General features: G+C 41.5%; 1 protein-coding gene across 28 annotated transcripts in view; it reads right to left on the bottom strand.

The window, feature by feature from the left end:
• The window catches only part of ATP8A2 (ATPase phospholipid transporting 8A2), a 314,521-nt gene that overhangs the window by 19,341 nt on the left and 278,977 nt on the right, over positions 1 to 16,203 (bottom strand). For all 28 annotated transcript variants that reach the window (XM_086881722.1, XM_086881730.1, XM_086881745.1 and 25 more), the window contains 2 exons: positions 15,482 to 15,570; positions 9,587 to 9,691 (listed from right to left, as the gene is read on the bottom strand). In XM_086881722.1, coding sequence (XP_086737848.1) covers positions 9,587 to 9,691; positions 15,482 to 15,570 — 194 coding nt within the window. The remainder of the gene's footprint in view (positions 1 to 9,586; positions 9,692 to 15,481; positions 15,571 to 16,203) is intronic.

Here is a 16,203-nt window from a genome sequence, read left to right as displayed (position 1 = left end):
GCAGCCACACCTTTGTAATTGGCCAGAGGAGACCAATTGTTCTTCCTCAGATATTCCCTGCTGAATGAGGGCACTCCCCTAAAACAACCCCAGGCCTTGGTTTAGAGTGGGGGTTTTTTTCAGTTTAAGATTTTTAGAAGTTATACAGTGGGCAGAGATATATCTAGCATAGGCTCATAGGCTTGGCATAAGGAGAACATTAAAAAGAGCATCACTTCAGACCAGGAATTTGAAATTAAAACATGCAAATCATCTCAAATGCAAGTCACTCTGAGGCTGAGGGTTCAGCAAAACTCTGTGCTCAAACACCCAGAACATCCCAGGGCTGTGGAAGAAAGGCCCAGCTGGCTCAGAGAGCAATTCTGTCTCCATCCTCTGGACTTCAGAGACATGACAGAGAGATTTGCCCTCCTACAGGACTGCAAAAGTAGCAATGAGGGGCTTCTGCTGGCTTCTCTCTTTCGATCCACAAAGAGGAGATGTTATTTTTTGTTATCTAGCATTCAACTGCAGGAATGTTTTACTCTGAGGTCAGAGTAGGAGGTCTTTTTAATTTAAAAGGCAAACAGGCATTACTGATAATGAAGCTGCAATGTAATCAAAGGAAATCTCTGGAGCATTTCACAAGGAAGTGTCTGAGGCATATAAACAGTAAAACAAAAATAAAAACCCCAGCATTTTCTTTGCAGAGTCAGCGTCTACAAACACTGCTCCTTAATCACTCTGGATCCAGCTTAAATAGACATCCCAAATCACACTTCTTTTGCATTTTACTGTAAATACTCAGCAAGCCATTAATAAAAACCCACTACTAGGACACCAAAGGGTCACCAGCACAAACCACAGGGGAACGAAGACGGAAGTGCTGCCTGTGCCACTTGCAGGCTGGGAGGTACCAGAAGTTACCTGTCAGAGGTGACTCCTGCTGCAGACAGCCAGAATTTAAGCAGTACCAAGTCCTTGCTAAGGGCTCAGCAACAGCCAGCTTTCCAGAGAAGCTGAGCTCTTATGCTCTGCCATGGTGTAGCATTTCCAGACCTTTTTTAGGGCAACAAGCTCTCCTCCAGGTATTTCCAAAGCGCATGTGAAAGCCACAGAGTAACCTTCCCTCTCTATAAATTGTATTTGACATTATCCAGCCAAATGTTGGCCCAATAAGCATTAAATGTACCTGGATGTGTGGCCCTGCAAGGCTGACTTGGAGCATACTGAGAGCAGCCAGCTCTCCAGTCCATGAGAACATGGGGTACTGAGCTCAGCCCACATGCAGCTTCAAGTTTGTTATCCTGCCTGGATGTGAAAGGTTAAAAGAGTGCCATACACCTTCAGCAGCAGCTCCATGGATGTCCTTGTGGTGACTGGTGGCTAAAGCAGCTCCTGCCCGCACCTGGGGGGCAGAACCACCCCACCCCACTTGTTTCAGCTCACACATTACATGGATCCAAAGAGTGGAGCTGATCCAGCTGAGCAGCTGGGGCAAAGATGGGCCAGTATGACCACGGCTGGTAACGAGTGGTTCTGGTAACTATGAAGCCAGCCTAGCAGCCACATCAACAAACCCATGGATGCATGGCCCTCACCAAAGCCCTGAGGAAACACTGTTGTTACAGGCTGTGATTTGGCTTGGCAGCACGCTATTGCATCACCTTGTACCCATGGCAGAATCACCCTGCAGCAGCTGATGGAGGCCAAGACGTGTTGCGAGCTTCAGCCAGCCCCCATTTGCAGCACACAGATGATATGGAGAGCACTGGGGTGAAACTCTCCATTCTAAATCTACAGAATCCTCTCCAAGTTGGTCCTTAAAGTCGTATGGATAAAAGCAGGACAAAGGTTTTCCTTTTCACGATAAGCAAAGATGATTTACATTTTCTTTTTTCATTAACAATGTCTTATGGCAGAAAAGTCAGATCTTCCTTAGATTCCTAAAATTTGTCATTTGGACAATCCATTCTAGCCTCCATTTTTGAGACTGTTATTCCTAAACTTCTTTCAAAGACTACTTAGAATTGATACTGAGTTTGCATAGCAGGGTTTTGGTAGTGAGTGGCTACAGAGGTGGCTTCTAGGAGAAGCTGCCAGAAACTTCCCCCATGTCCTACAGAGCCAATGCCAGCCAGCTGCAAGATGGAATAACAGTGCAGGTTTGATGGGCACCTAGTGTCTGGTCAAGGTGAGTCCACTGTAAAAAGCACCTTTAAAAAATACCATCTGAAAATATCAGGGCTAAACATCACATGTCTCTCTGAAATGCAACAATCCTAAGAAAATAACTGAGGTCTCTCTCTGCTCAAAGTACCTTCCATTTCCAAGCAGCAACAAGTCCAACTGCAAACACTAAGCACGTGTATATGCATTTCTTTGGTGGGTGGAAGGAAAACATCACTGTCAGATGTCTTGTCAACTAACTTAAAACTTTAAGCTGCCCAGTTTTGCCCTCAGCCTTTCTAAAACAGGGGAACCGACCCAATTTAAATGCCTGGGAAGCAGAAAAGGCAAAGTGTGGCTTGCTGCTTTTCAGCTACCCTCCTTTTGGTATCAGTGCTGTTGACTTCTTGTCCCTAAGTGCCTCACTTTGCACTTACTCTGCTGGGTGCTTGGTCATATCCTTTATAGATAAGGTGGCAATACAGTTGCAATTATAACATTCTTTTCCTACTCACTCATTTTTTTTCAGAAGTAGTCACCATGGATGGTGAAGTTTTCCATGCTCAGTCTCTGTGTACAGATTTTTTCTGGTTTGGGGTTTTTGTGTGTGGATTTTTTAAAAATCCAAACTTACTGGTTTAATAGAAGTTCACTTGCACACTTTTCCTGAAGTTAAGATTACTTCTGTCTTCAAAAACTCTAAACCACTTCTATCAGCTTTTTTTCTTACTTTTCTTTACAGAAAAGTTAAAGAACAGCTTAGGGCAACAACAAATACTGAACCTTGATGAAAGTGTCATGAACACAATTTAGAGCACAGCCCAGGACGTTTGGCTGAACTGAAAAAAAACCCCAAATTGCTTTTCTTTAAGCTTTTAAGTATTTTGTAATTGTCCACTAAATATTTAACACCTAATACAACTTGTGTTTTCTTGTTCTTGCTACGCTTAACTTGGCACTTTATCCTTTATTGCAAATCAGAGAGAAGAATGCAGACTGTCTTGCCTCTCTTCTGAGACCGGGTTAGCCAGCAGAGGAGTCAGGGTCCAGGCAGACTGCTGAAGCCATTAGGCTGGAACAGTTGTTATGGAGCAGTTCTCCTGCTGTGCAGCCTGGAGGGAAGATTTCTTCCTCCCTCCCCTGTGGAGATCCTCAGTGCCCAACCCAGTAAGTCAGGATTAGGCATCAGAGAGACTGGCCCCTTAATCAGTTTTAACTCTCATCTTGTAATGTTCCTTTTTCCTAATCTTTCTTTTCAATTTACAACTTCATTTTGGCCTTTGTTCTAATACTGTACCTCCATCAACTTCGACTTTGATAGCAGATTTGATCACAGCTCTAAATCCTTCTCTGGGTCATCGGGTTTTAACCCTATTTGTGCAGTGGATCTCCCTGAAGGTTACATGATAGGTACAACAAGGATGGGAAATAATTAATTGCACTGGAGAAGGGGAATGTCAACTCTAACTGGTTTGCACTAGCAAGCAGGCACTTTGGTCCCCAGTGCCAGTGGGAACATGGTAATTCCCCCTTCAGCCCTCTGGCCAGGTTCTGAAACCCTTTCTGTCCTCTGTCCCTCGCCAGCTCTGCCCCACAGCCTCCCCAAAGTGGAATCAAACCTGGTAATTTCAAATGCCTCACACACAGAGGTTAGGAACGTCAGAAATAAAGGGTACATATTAAAATAAGGAAATAATGTGAGGATTCCTTACTGATATGAGACAGAAGGGAGAGAGAAAAGGACAAGTGTAGAATAAAATAAAATCATGCATTTTCCATCTTCCATACATGAATGTTTACCATATGGAATCAAAGAATTAAAAAAAACACCCACTGATATAATTTTATGTGATTTTTGCTAGTAAAAGGAGTCCAATATCTTTTTACTAGAAAAGCTGCAAGGAAAAATCGTAAATATGCCAGTCACTTTCTTGTGTATGCTGGTGGAGAAATCTCACCTTTCCTTCCCAGAAATGGTGCGAAGAACATCTGGAAAAATTGATAAAAAGGATGCTGAGACCTCAAAACCCAAAATACACCTCTCCCCTCTTCAACCTCATTTTATGCTCAGCTGCAGTGTATGGGCTGGATTCAGGTCACAGTCATGCGTATCCTGAGTAAATACATCGAAGTCAACACATTCATGAATTAAGAATTTGGCTCCAAATATCCCATGCTTTTTAACCAGCTGGAAGCACAAGACTGAGTTTGATTCAAGTAAGAATCATTGCACCTGCTGATGCGAAATGCCCTTACTGGCATGGTCTCCCTATTCCAGCAGATGGAACTTGGGGTGCATCAATACAGACACAGAGTATTTTGAAATACAACAAGCCCAAGCCTCGTTCCTCCTGATCCTAATGATCAGGTCCTCACCTCATTCATGTATTTCTTAAAAGTGAGGTCTCTTTTACCATCTCTGCTTCTGCCAATGGGAGGCTGAGCCTCTGCCACTCAGTTCTCTGCACAGCCACAAGCCCAACAAGGCAGGTTTTCCATATTGCCCTCTTGCTCCTCCCCAGGGGCCTGTGGAGCAGGGAAATCTCTGGGGGTGCCTGTGTCAGCTCACTGATTACCCACCAGGTCACACAGCTACTGAAATGAGACTGGAACCTGCTCTCACACACCAAATAAAACCGAGGCCAAGACAGATAATACAACTCTCTCTAAGGGTGAGAGCTGGCCATGAACTTTTCACCAAAGCAACAGGGTTAGAACTGGTGAGAAGCATTAAAATGAAAGAGAATCTACACCAGTGTGTCTCCTTGTTGAAGAAAGACAATGGAGAGGCCGTGGGGAGCTGCTGTTTCAGGTACACTGGAAAAAACAGCACTTGTTTTGTGAAACAGATGAAAGAGGGCACCACAGCCATCACCGGTGGGTGTCTGAGAGCAGCAAGAGTAAAGGGGCATTCTGAAAAATGCTGTGCAAACACACATGGCCGCTATACTTTACTAGGTCTGTAGTCACTTCCCTTCACCTTTGTTCAAGACAAAACTCCGTCCCCCAGATTTCTGACTCATTTAAAGAAATTCTTCCCAGGACTTCAGCAATGCAGGCACTTTTCTGCAACAGCCCAGAGAGGTCCTTCAGCTCCTTGTAAAATATGCAAATCATGAAAGCCACATTGTTCTTCAGTATCAAATAATCTAATCCTGCCCACCAACCAATTAGTAACAGGACAGAAAAACTACCCAAAAAAGCTGCTTTCAAAGGGAGCTCTTTGGCAATTCCAAGACAGAGAAATCCTCTGGAACAGGAAATCTACTGTCACGAAGAGGGTGCTGCACAGCTTTGCTCACTCTCCATTAGCTGGCCAGTGGAGCAATAAAGTGGCATGGGTTTCCAAAGTAAAGTTTGCTTTGGTGCCTAATCAGGCTTTACTCCACCTGAACTCCTGCTGACTTCAATGAGAGGGTAGATGGAGTGAAAAGTGAATGAGGACTTGAAGGTTTGGCCCTTTATGAGCCAAGATTTAAGTTGTAAACTTATTTAAAGACACAAAAATCTTTGCAGCTGAACTCAATGCTGTTTTTGAACACAAACCTTGTTTGTTTTCTTTGTGTAAATCTTACATGTTAACATGATTAAATCTGCTGGGCAGGTGTCTCCTCATGTCCATGTTTGCTTTGGCACATGAGCTGCCCCTCTCACCTCTCCAAATTCATGAAAATTTAGTGTTAAATCCTGCCTTTTGTTACATGAGAGTGCCAGGGAGCCCCTCTCCCTTCCTAACCAAGGCGTGCCCACGTCACAGCTGGGCTGGAGTCCAGCCCAGCACTGCCAGGTGCCCAGGCTGGGGAGGGCAAGTGTGGGGGCTCATCTTCCACAGGCAGACAAGGATGGCATGGGATCCATCATAGCCTCTTACTGCACGTTCACTCTCCTGCTTCTCAAGCTATTTCTGGAGTTGCCAGTTTTCCAGCTACATGTTTCCCCTGATGAATTCCCTGCTCTTGGAGTTATCTGACTCTGTCATCATCCCAGCTTCTACCAAACCTAAGTTTTCAGCTGTCCAGATGAGACATATAAAGGAATAAGAGCATGACCTGCTACAGCTCAAGACTATACACTGGCTATAATCTGCAAGCATCACTCTAATGCTGTTTGCAAGGTTTCTGGGACCCAGCTGTAGTGCCCAGGGTGCTGACACTCTGCCCTGCACAGACCAAACAGTCCCTCATCAACCACTTGCCTTGCTGTTCATTCCCAGCCATTGGTACGGCAAAAATGTGCACCTGCTTTTTTAGAGCAATACAAGCAAATTCAATTTTAGAAACTGTTCAAAGGGGCTGAGATTCAGAAAGATATAAAGAGCACTAGTGAAGACATTTTTTATTAGTCCAGAAAAATGTGTCTAGCAAGAACAGCTGTCAGGGTGAAGATCCTCTGACACAGGATATGCATATATGGGTATCAAGTGGCACACACAGCTCTCCCAGAACTTCTTCCCCAAGCACAGCGAAGACCCAGGTGATATCTGCCCACATTTAGCAGCAATTCAGCTGAGTCACAGCAAACTGTTGACATCCTGTTGTGCAAGTCCAGGCTTTGAAAACTGCTTTTTTTTTTAGCAGATTAGTTTTGAACATTCAGATATTGCACCTCATTTTTTTGTCTAAGGTCTAGGAAATGATAAAAGCAATTAGCTCCCTAAATAATTCTCTTATCTGTAATTGGGTGTGACTTTTTCATTGTTTGTTTGTGATAAACACTGAACAAAAACAGTGTCCACTATGTAGGCCAGGAAAATAGACCCTTATGACAGCCAGCTTATCTTCCACAGCTGCCTGAACAAACCAGCACCTAAAGGGCATTTTTTCAGGAACGTTTCCAGCCAAGGACTCAGGTGACAGACTGACTTGTACAGTTTTTACACAGCTCTCTATTTTCTATCAGAAATGAGAAGACTCCCATTATTTTCCCTTCCTGCATAGTGTCATATTGCCAGAAATATCCCAAGAGCAATGGGGCTGCGGGCAGGAGGGGAGAGCAGAGCACCCTAGAACACGTTTCTGCCAGCTTCAAGGAAATTTAAAAAAAATAAAGAGCGTGAACCAGAGAGACTAACTGAAGAAAGCTCCCACTCTGTTTCTTTCCCACCCTCACCCTTCCCTTTGGACAAGCACATGATTTCTAGCAGGTGTGAAAGAGCCATGGGACAAACAAAAGAGATAAAAGACAGAACAACTCTGAAGAGAAGTCGGGAGGCCACAACACAAGCACAGCACACCAGCTCCAAGCAGGCAGAGGCACTCTACCATTATCTAGTTCACAGATGGACCACCCAGAAAATCTGGGAGCAATTAGGAATGAGAACAAACAAATGCATGGAAAGAAAGGGGGAGGGAAAATGGGAAGGAAGGCCAGAAGGGATTCCTTACATCATCTCCATGCAAGCGTTTCGAGAATGAAGTGAAGCTATATGGAGGAGGAATGCAGATGAAAGAGTTTGCAGTGAGAATGCAATAAAGCAAAAGGCTATGAAAACATGGAGTGTATGAATGAATTACAACATGGCCATGAAATTTACAGAAAGTCAGGACAGTGTGTAAACAGAGAAGAAACCCATCAAGTTCTTGGAGACACAGACATGCACATATAAACAGATCAAATGCTGATTGTCTCTCTCTCGCTGTAAACAGCAATTCAACCCACCCTGCAACTCAGGGATGCACCAGGCACAAAGCTGACTCATGTTCCTCTCTGACTGTCAATAACTGGCATTAAATACTGGCAGGAAAACACAAATGCTTTGAACCAAGCACCAAGATAACCTCTCATAAATGCATGGACAGTAACCACAGCAACACCCAGGTGACTCACAGAGCTTATACCAGAGCCATGTGCCTGGGAACAATCCGTTTTCTGCTGGTCTGGGTTCCACTTACCTGGCATCTAATCACACTATCAGTCAGCACTTTACAACACCAGGTTACACCTTTCTTGTCTGGGGAGACTTACCTGATTTTGGTACCAAGCACTTTGGCTTCAACTGACTTCAAAATGACTGCTCAACCTTCTAAGAACAAAGCCCATTATTTAATTAAATGCCTGATATTAAGCACCTTTGTTGGTTATAATTGTGGCATAGAAGGTTGCCTTTGTTGCTGCAAAGTTTGCTTTCTCTTTTAAAATCATTTGTGTTTGTGACTTTTGCTAGTGAGCACAATTTCTACACTCTGTTTGCTGGGTCCAAAATCACAGCAGAAAAATGCCTCAAAAACTGAAGATACCAAGTGTTTTGAAGTGATGTTAATCAATAACACTGTGTTTACTTTGTCTCGGCCTCTGAAAAGCAAACTCTGGTCACTAAGGACATCTTATAAACACATTAAAATTCACACAAGCTTTTTAAAAAGCTTTTCAGTTTACCATAATCTCAGTAAATCATTGCCTGATAATTTTCCCTAAAACTAGTCCTTATTAACACACAAATTCAGTTAGGAAAAAAAAAAAAAATCTACTATCTGCTTGTCTTAGCAGCAGCTAAAATATGGCAATTAGTTTACCTTAGAATAGACATCAAAGGCTCAAAGGATGACCCTGCCCCAGAAGAACAAAATCTTTTAAAAGCCCTATTCCACTCAGTTTGCTAGTTTATAAGGTTTGCTAAAATCCAGTTTAATGATCATGAAGTTTCTTAGCAAGTCATGTGGTGCCATATTGTGTAAGGAACAGAAGAGTTAGTTCTAAAACCTTTTTGAACTTGGGGAGCTTTTCCGACCAGCTGATGCAGAACCACATTCTGAGATGGTAAATGAAACTGTTGGATGCAAAAGCCTCACCATGATTTTCTTTAGCTTCTTTCAGAAAAGACAAAAGTTCCCACACAACACATACTCTCTCTACACAATGAAAGGTTCAATAATAGCAGTATATTCAAGTCCATATGGTGTGGTTATAAGGGAGAGGCACAACGAGAAACTGAGAAGCCTGAAGGCAAGAGACCTGCAAGCTCTAGTGAAAAAAGCAAAAGCATAAAAAAGCCCCTTAAGGTGAAACAGAATAAAGTACTAGAGCACAATGGATTACACCAGTTCTCCTTTTAGCTGCAGTCTTTATATCTTGAGCTGCTGAGAGCTCCCTCCCCTAACATGGTTATCTTTTTATTTGTTTTGTTTTTTTGGATGACATAACCAAGTGCTCTCAAAACCAGTCTGCCTCAGTGACCAGGTAGGAGCAGTACACGTTACCACGCAGGGGACTGAGCAGCAGTTTCCAACAGGGCCTCACAGCAATAATGAAGGAGAAATGAAAATGGAAGGGCTGGTTTCTGTGAGGGGAACAGACACATATGCAAGGGAACAGCAATAAATGAATAATCCAGGAGAAGAAGCCTTATTTGCCTGTCTACAATCAGATTTTAATGGCGAATGAGAAACAGGGAGGAGAGAGGAAAAGAAGGGTCTGGTTTAAACATTTAGCATAGACTTGCCTCTTTCCATTACTATCACGAAGCATGGCTTTTCCCAGCTCTCTTGTCTTTGTTTCCAACTCCTTAACTTGCTCCAGCAAAGTTTTACGGTAGGTATGCTTCGCCCTGTACCACAAGGAAAGGACAGAAAACAAAACAAAAAAGCCACGTGAACATTTGTTTTGCCACAAACCCCCAATTTTACCTCTCAGGTGAGAGGCACAGGGCCCTCCCTTGAAGGATTTGGGAAATAAAGCACAATGCATGCGTGTTAGTTCAGGTTCACAATACCTGGGAAAAAATACATACGAAATGAGAAATCAGGATGACTTCAAATTAAAGAGAGCCCAGCCACTTCAACCCAGCACTCAAAACCTACCCAAGCAGCAACACTATGGGACTACAGAGACCTGACACCGCTGCCGTGGGACTGCTCAGGACCCGGGCACTCAGACAAAAGAGCTGGGATTCACTGAATATTCATGGCAGTAAAACATGAATCCACTCTGTCTTTTGAGCTACGCGTGGCACTGCTCTGAAAACCAGAGGAGAGTCTCAGCTAATAATTGCCATTCAAACCCTTTGATTTTCATTTATCAGTCTCACATGACTGGAAAGGCACTTCTCTCCTCAATGAACTTTCAAACTGACAGTAACAAGACTGGCTGTGTCCTTCTTCTTTTTTTGGTTTGAGGATTCAAAGAGTAACCCATGCACCACACATGCAATCAAAATTTCGAGTGCAATTTAGAATCCCCCATGAAGAGACTTCAGCCTTTTTCCCCCCCAGGTTCACCTACTGCTCCAGGGCTATTATACCTAAATTACATTGACATAGGGGAGACAATCTAGTCCCCTTTTTCTTGACCTGTATAAAGCAAGAATACAAAATGCAGGGATCTTTCTCACATGGGCAGTTTTTGATCAGCTTCCTCTTTTGTGCCACTTAAAGGAGGACAAGCGTCCCATGAGAATATATTGATTTGCATGTGACTGCACAATAAGCCTAAAAACAAGATAGAGTGAAGTTGGCTGAGACACTACTTGCTTCATAGCATTAAAATAATATTCTTCAGCTCAAAGGTGGCAAAAAATTCTTTACAAGTTTTATAAAAATCTTACATGCAGACATGAAAATCTTTAGCCAATGAGATAAAACAATGTAAAACTCCCTCTAGCAGAAAAATAATAACTGGTGTGTATGTAATTAAAATATAATGAAGATGCATTTATTTTTAAGAAGTATGATACTTATTCCTCCTTCCATAGGGAATAATAAACAAAGACCACAAAATCTTTGCTGACACTGTTTATAATGACAGTGCCTTGATACTAATACCAGGATATCCAAATCCTCTGGCCCTTGTGTTGCTGAATTATGCCCCAAATATTTAAAAATAAGAAGCTAAAATGAAAACTACTTTCTAAGCACATCTGCAGTTAAGAGAGGAAAAAAAAAATAACAACAGAAGATGAAGCACACCAAAATCTGAAAGTTAAGATTATCAGGATGTACTAAGAAGGATGTATTGTTAAAACAAACCACCAAAGGTGTATGGTTTGCAACATCAACATACCATGTCAAAAGAAAAGAGTAGCAAGGATATTTTGAAAATGCATAATACTTCAGTAATGTGAGATTACCAACAGCTGCACAGAAATTAATTAGATTCAAGTTGCTATAACTACTTAGGCTAATGATTAGACTGGTCTCCTCTTTGAGGAAGGGAAAATATAGCTATTAAAATGAGGAAGCTTTGAGGCTATTAATTTTTATAATCTTTTCAGTTGAATTCACTATCACACTCTTTAATTTAAACAGATACACTGAAATTTTAACCTTGAAATTTTGACCTTCATCTCCTCCCTTTTAAAGAGGTCATACCTACTATTGCAAACTTCAAGACTGAGCACATTTGGAACATTTCAAATCCTTCATAACCAGTTTTCCCCCCTGACAAGAACACAGAAATGTACATGTTACTCAATCTTTTCCAAAGTTCCATGTTTATCTTGCCATAAGCCATAAGTGATCTTTTTCTTTTACCTTAGAGTGAATATTGAATTCAAAATTTGACAGAATGGATCCTGATCAACAAGTCAAATTTGTGCAGTACAGCACTAGGAGGCATGACACATATGATATAACATGGCAGAAATACTGTTGGCCTGAAGTTGGGGATAATGAAGTGTTTTGTAAGTAGTGTGAAATGATGAGAGACGTGGGCCCTTCTGGGGCTGGTAGTTGCTATGCACTGAGTCACTCCTTTACTTGGAAGCAAGAGCACCCATGGAACATGCTCTTGCTATTGATAATCAAGTATTATCAATAAATAAAAGAATATGAAAAAGGCCTGAGCTAACCCATCCACATGTTCCCTCAAAAACAAACACTAGAATATGGTATTACAGTTGCCTCAGAGTCTGGGCTTGCTCCTGTCAAAGTCAACTGCAAATATTCCACAGACTGCTGGCACCAGGACTGGATACTTCATGACTTTTTCCCAAGAGCACATTACAAACTTTTGATTAACAGAAGTACGGGTAGGATTCTAAGCTCTTAGGTGAGTTCTCTACAAGTGGCCCTGGATGCACAATCAGTCCTCAGTGAACGAGAACTTGTTTATTGTTACTGTTGGCTAAAATTTGATGCACTACATAAAGACAAACTCACCTTTCCCTCAAATGCTGGAATATTAAGATTAGAGACTATAACAACAGGCAAAAGGCTGTCTTTGTATTTTGTGTGGCCCTTCCTCTTTGAATCCAGGGAAGTGCGTCACTTCACTGGCATAGGATATTTAGGGGGTTCAGGAGGCCAGAATCTGCCAGGGAGCAGCATGGTGACATTCTTAAATGTTTCTCAAACATGACACTACCTCTACTCTGGCTTATTATCCTTACTACCATTTCATGAGTCTTGTATTTCATGGACCGCAAGTATATGCAAAGATGGGAAGGGCTCCTCCTATCTTCTTTTACACTGCAGAACTGGCAAGTGCAAACTGCTTCTTGCCAAGGTAAAAACCAAAAAAGTTCATGAAAATTTTGATAATGATTGGAAGGCTCAGGAAATTTTTCATTGTAAAATAAGCACCAAGACATCAGTTAGGAAAAAATTCTTGCCTGCTTGCCTGATTTTGCAGGAATACACGCTGTGTTTTTATGATTCCCGCATACTTCTGTGAGTCAGCTATTCCAAGACATCCTAGAGCCAGTGACATGTATTCAAGTGACATGTGCCAGCTGTGAGAGAGCACTCACCTTACAAAGCTCTCTTCATTGTAATGGTGGCACAACTAAGATTTTTACAAGGCAAACCAAGGCACTGAATTCAGGGTAGTGGACCAAAGTTAACAACTTATTGCAACCAAGTATTAATAATAAGCTTCCTTCTCTTTAAAAAGGGAGTTCTCCACATTTCCTTGATTCATTTAAAAAGGAGAAAAAAAAAACTGAAAAAGAAAATAAAAAAGCCTGGAGCCACAGGGAACATGGGAGGTAAGTGATGTGTTGACAACGGTAGCCTGCGTAACAAAGACGTTCTTGCTTCAGCATTAGAAATTTTGATAGTAGATGCAGCACAGCAGTTTATAAACAAGAGATTTTTATGTGTCTGAAAAAGACTTTCCAATCAACCTTCTTCCAGACAAGGCTGTATTGTGTTTATGGCTTTCTGGCAGTATTTTGTACTGAAATTAGGCATGTACCTTTTGGGTCATATGGGTGTTCTGTCTGTGGACATGTGCTTCATGTCCAAAAGAAACTGAAAGGGATAAATTCCATGACCATGAGCAGTCAGGGTTGCTGGAATTTTATGGCCAAAACCATATTCTGCTGAACTACAGAGAGCAATGTGGTGTAACCACTGCTGTGGAAATGTGCCAGCTGATTTTCAGAGGCCTTAGGCTCCAGTTTTAAATGGCAAGCCTCTTGGAAAGGAAACAGACCTTTACTCCTTCCATATGGCAGCGCTGATAGCTGTGTCATTTCATTTATCCTAGTTAAAATGTTAATGGTGTTAATTTTTCAGTGATGGCTTAGTTTTAAAAAAAAAAAAAGAAGTCCTGGTCAGAGAAGAGGTTTTTTTTGCTTAATATTGCTAGGAGCCTCTTGTTTAAAATCTGCTGGGAAAATATCTGGTCTATCAGTCATACATGTTTGTCTTGAGAGGTCCACAGTCTCTACACACTCTCAGTCTGAATGACTGAAAGGATTATGTTGCTGAGATTTCTTTAAGAAATATTAAAGAACAGGCTCAGTCAGTAACAGAGTTTGAAATGACTAATAGCTGAGGATGAGCCTGCCATGGTCTGGCCTGTTTTACAATTCATGAGTCATTTTTGCCAAGAACTGATAAGAACAGAGGACAACTTCAGGACACTCAACTATCATGAAAACATTAAAAAAGCTGAAAATTTTTTTTCAGAGTTTTAACAAGCAGGTCACAGACACAGTGAAGTATCTAAAATTAAACATTTTGGCCTCAGTTTTAGAATTCTAAAATAATTGGCAACTACAGAAGTTTAGTGAGTAAAAAAAACCCCACCTCAGATGTGCTGGACTATTAGATCAAATCATAGCTGAAAATTCACATTACAATACCATTTTAATTTGAAGAGTCTAGTTTGTGAAAATTAATCTGAGGGACAAAATTTACAAAGTACTTACTGACTGGTAGATTTGCCTATTACCAGTTTAATTTCACTGTGCTATCAACCCCATATGAAATAAAACCCGATTTTCTGATCTGTGCACATGACTCGATTTACCTTTCAGGAAGGTGTTTGAAATGTGCTGTGTTTGGGAAACTTTCTGGGTTTTTTTAGTATTTTCTGCATTTTTCTGTGAAGCAGATTGGTGGACTTGGCAGTGTTACAGTCAGACTCAATGATCCCACAGGTCTTTTCCAACCTAAATGGTTGTATGACTCCCTGACTGACCAAGAGCTCATTCTGGGAGCAAAGTGTTATGTGTCATGATGCTTTCACCATGAGCCTGTCTGACGAGTGACAAGCTAACCAGTATTTCCTCTTCATTCCAGGCAGGATCTGTCTTTTTGACCCAGAGTTGGAATGTCCTGGGTCCTCCTTGCACAAGGTTATTATGTATCCACGTAATAAAACCTTCCTAGTTGTAACACAGCTCTCCAAGGGAAGAATTGGAAGGTTTGGTGCTTAAGACACTTAAAAGTAAGCAGAACAGAACGCCACAAATTTTAAGTTAAAATTATTACTTCTGTATTTCAAAGTGCAACATCAGAGGAGGTAAGTTGCTTTCCTTTAAATCCAAGTTCTTGAAATTGTTTGCCTTCCACAATGCTTTGAAAGCAGAAAATTTTGAGAGAAGGAAGTTAAACAGGCTTATATTTCACCAGTTTGTTCCTCCTCCTTGGGCAGTGAAGGTATCATTAAGACTTCTTTCAAACATAAAGCACAGAGTATTGCTCTTCTCCCAGTTCAGTCTCCAAAGACCTGCTGCTGATGGAGAATCTAAAAAGCAGCTGACAAAGAGCTGAGAACTTACTGGGTATGGATTAGAGTGCCACATTTCTACATTCTACCTAACCTTACTCAGATTCAACAAATTATTTGCTCCATTTTTAGGAAGAGGAAATCTCAGATGTCCGATTTAAATTTGCCTTTAACTAAAGGGTAGGCAACACAAACAATCCTAAGGTGACACGCCTTCATTACTCAGACAAGGCCACCTCCTTCAGATTTAGTCCCAACTATTCATTCTCTCACACTGCTGGGTGAGGAATCACCCACTTCACCTTTTTCCCCTTCCAAACGAGTACCACCATTTTACAGTCACTGAGAGAGTTCAGAGTTCTTTACAGAACAGTACTGGACTGGACAACACGTGCACAGAGAATAATTCCTACAACACTGAGAGGACTGGTTGGGGACTTACGCTGTCCATGCCACGTCTTTAACAAGGCACGCAGTGGGCACAAGAAACAAGCCAAACCAGAAGTATCCACATCTTAACACCATTCCAGCCTGTGAAGAAAACAAACAAATAACTCATGAGTATTTTCAAGCCATTACAGGTTAAGTGGTTAGGTAGAGCGATGGCATCAAACTAATACTGCATCCATGACCTGGGTGATGTTGAAATTTAATAATGGGCCAATAATTTAACAAACAGCAAAGGCATTTTTCATTGCAATAATTCCTTGTGACTTCAAATTTCTTAAACATTTCTGAAAAAGCACGTATTTTGACCAAATCCTGCAATGATATTAAGTTGTGAATCCAGGCAGACACATTTTTAGTCATGGAGAAGAGCACCGTAAGTATATTCTGCTTGCACTTTTGACTACCTTTTGTGCCCTTCTCTTACTCTTTCCATCTACTGTCTTAGATCTCTGAGCAGCATCAAAGTGACATAAAAAAAAAAAATACATTTCTCACTAAAATGTTTCAGTTGTACTCCACTTAAATACAGCACTTCCTGTTCAAACTACTGCTGCCTGAAACCCAGGGTGGGAAAGATTCACTCCTGTCCTACAAATGGCTTTTTTTACAAACAAAGAGCTCTAAGTTTATATTTGCGTTCTTCTCATTGTTGTAATGCTTGAAGAAAAAGCTTGGAGGGATTTGAGAAGGAAGCTATCTGGAAACCTTACATAT

Source organism: Cyanistes caeruleus, chromosome 3 (assembly GCF_971803275.1).
Source record: "Cyanistes caeruleus chromosome 3, bCyaCae1.hap1.1, whole genome shotgun sequence".
Classification (NCBI taxonomy): Eukaryota; Metazoa; Chordata; class Aves; order Passeriformes; family Paridae; genus Cyanistes; species Cyanistes caeruleus.
The sequence above is the reverse complement of the archived record's forward strand: the minus strand, read 5'-3'. Positions and strand labels throughout refer to the sequence as shown.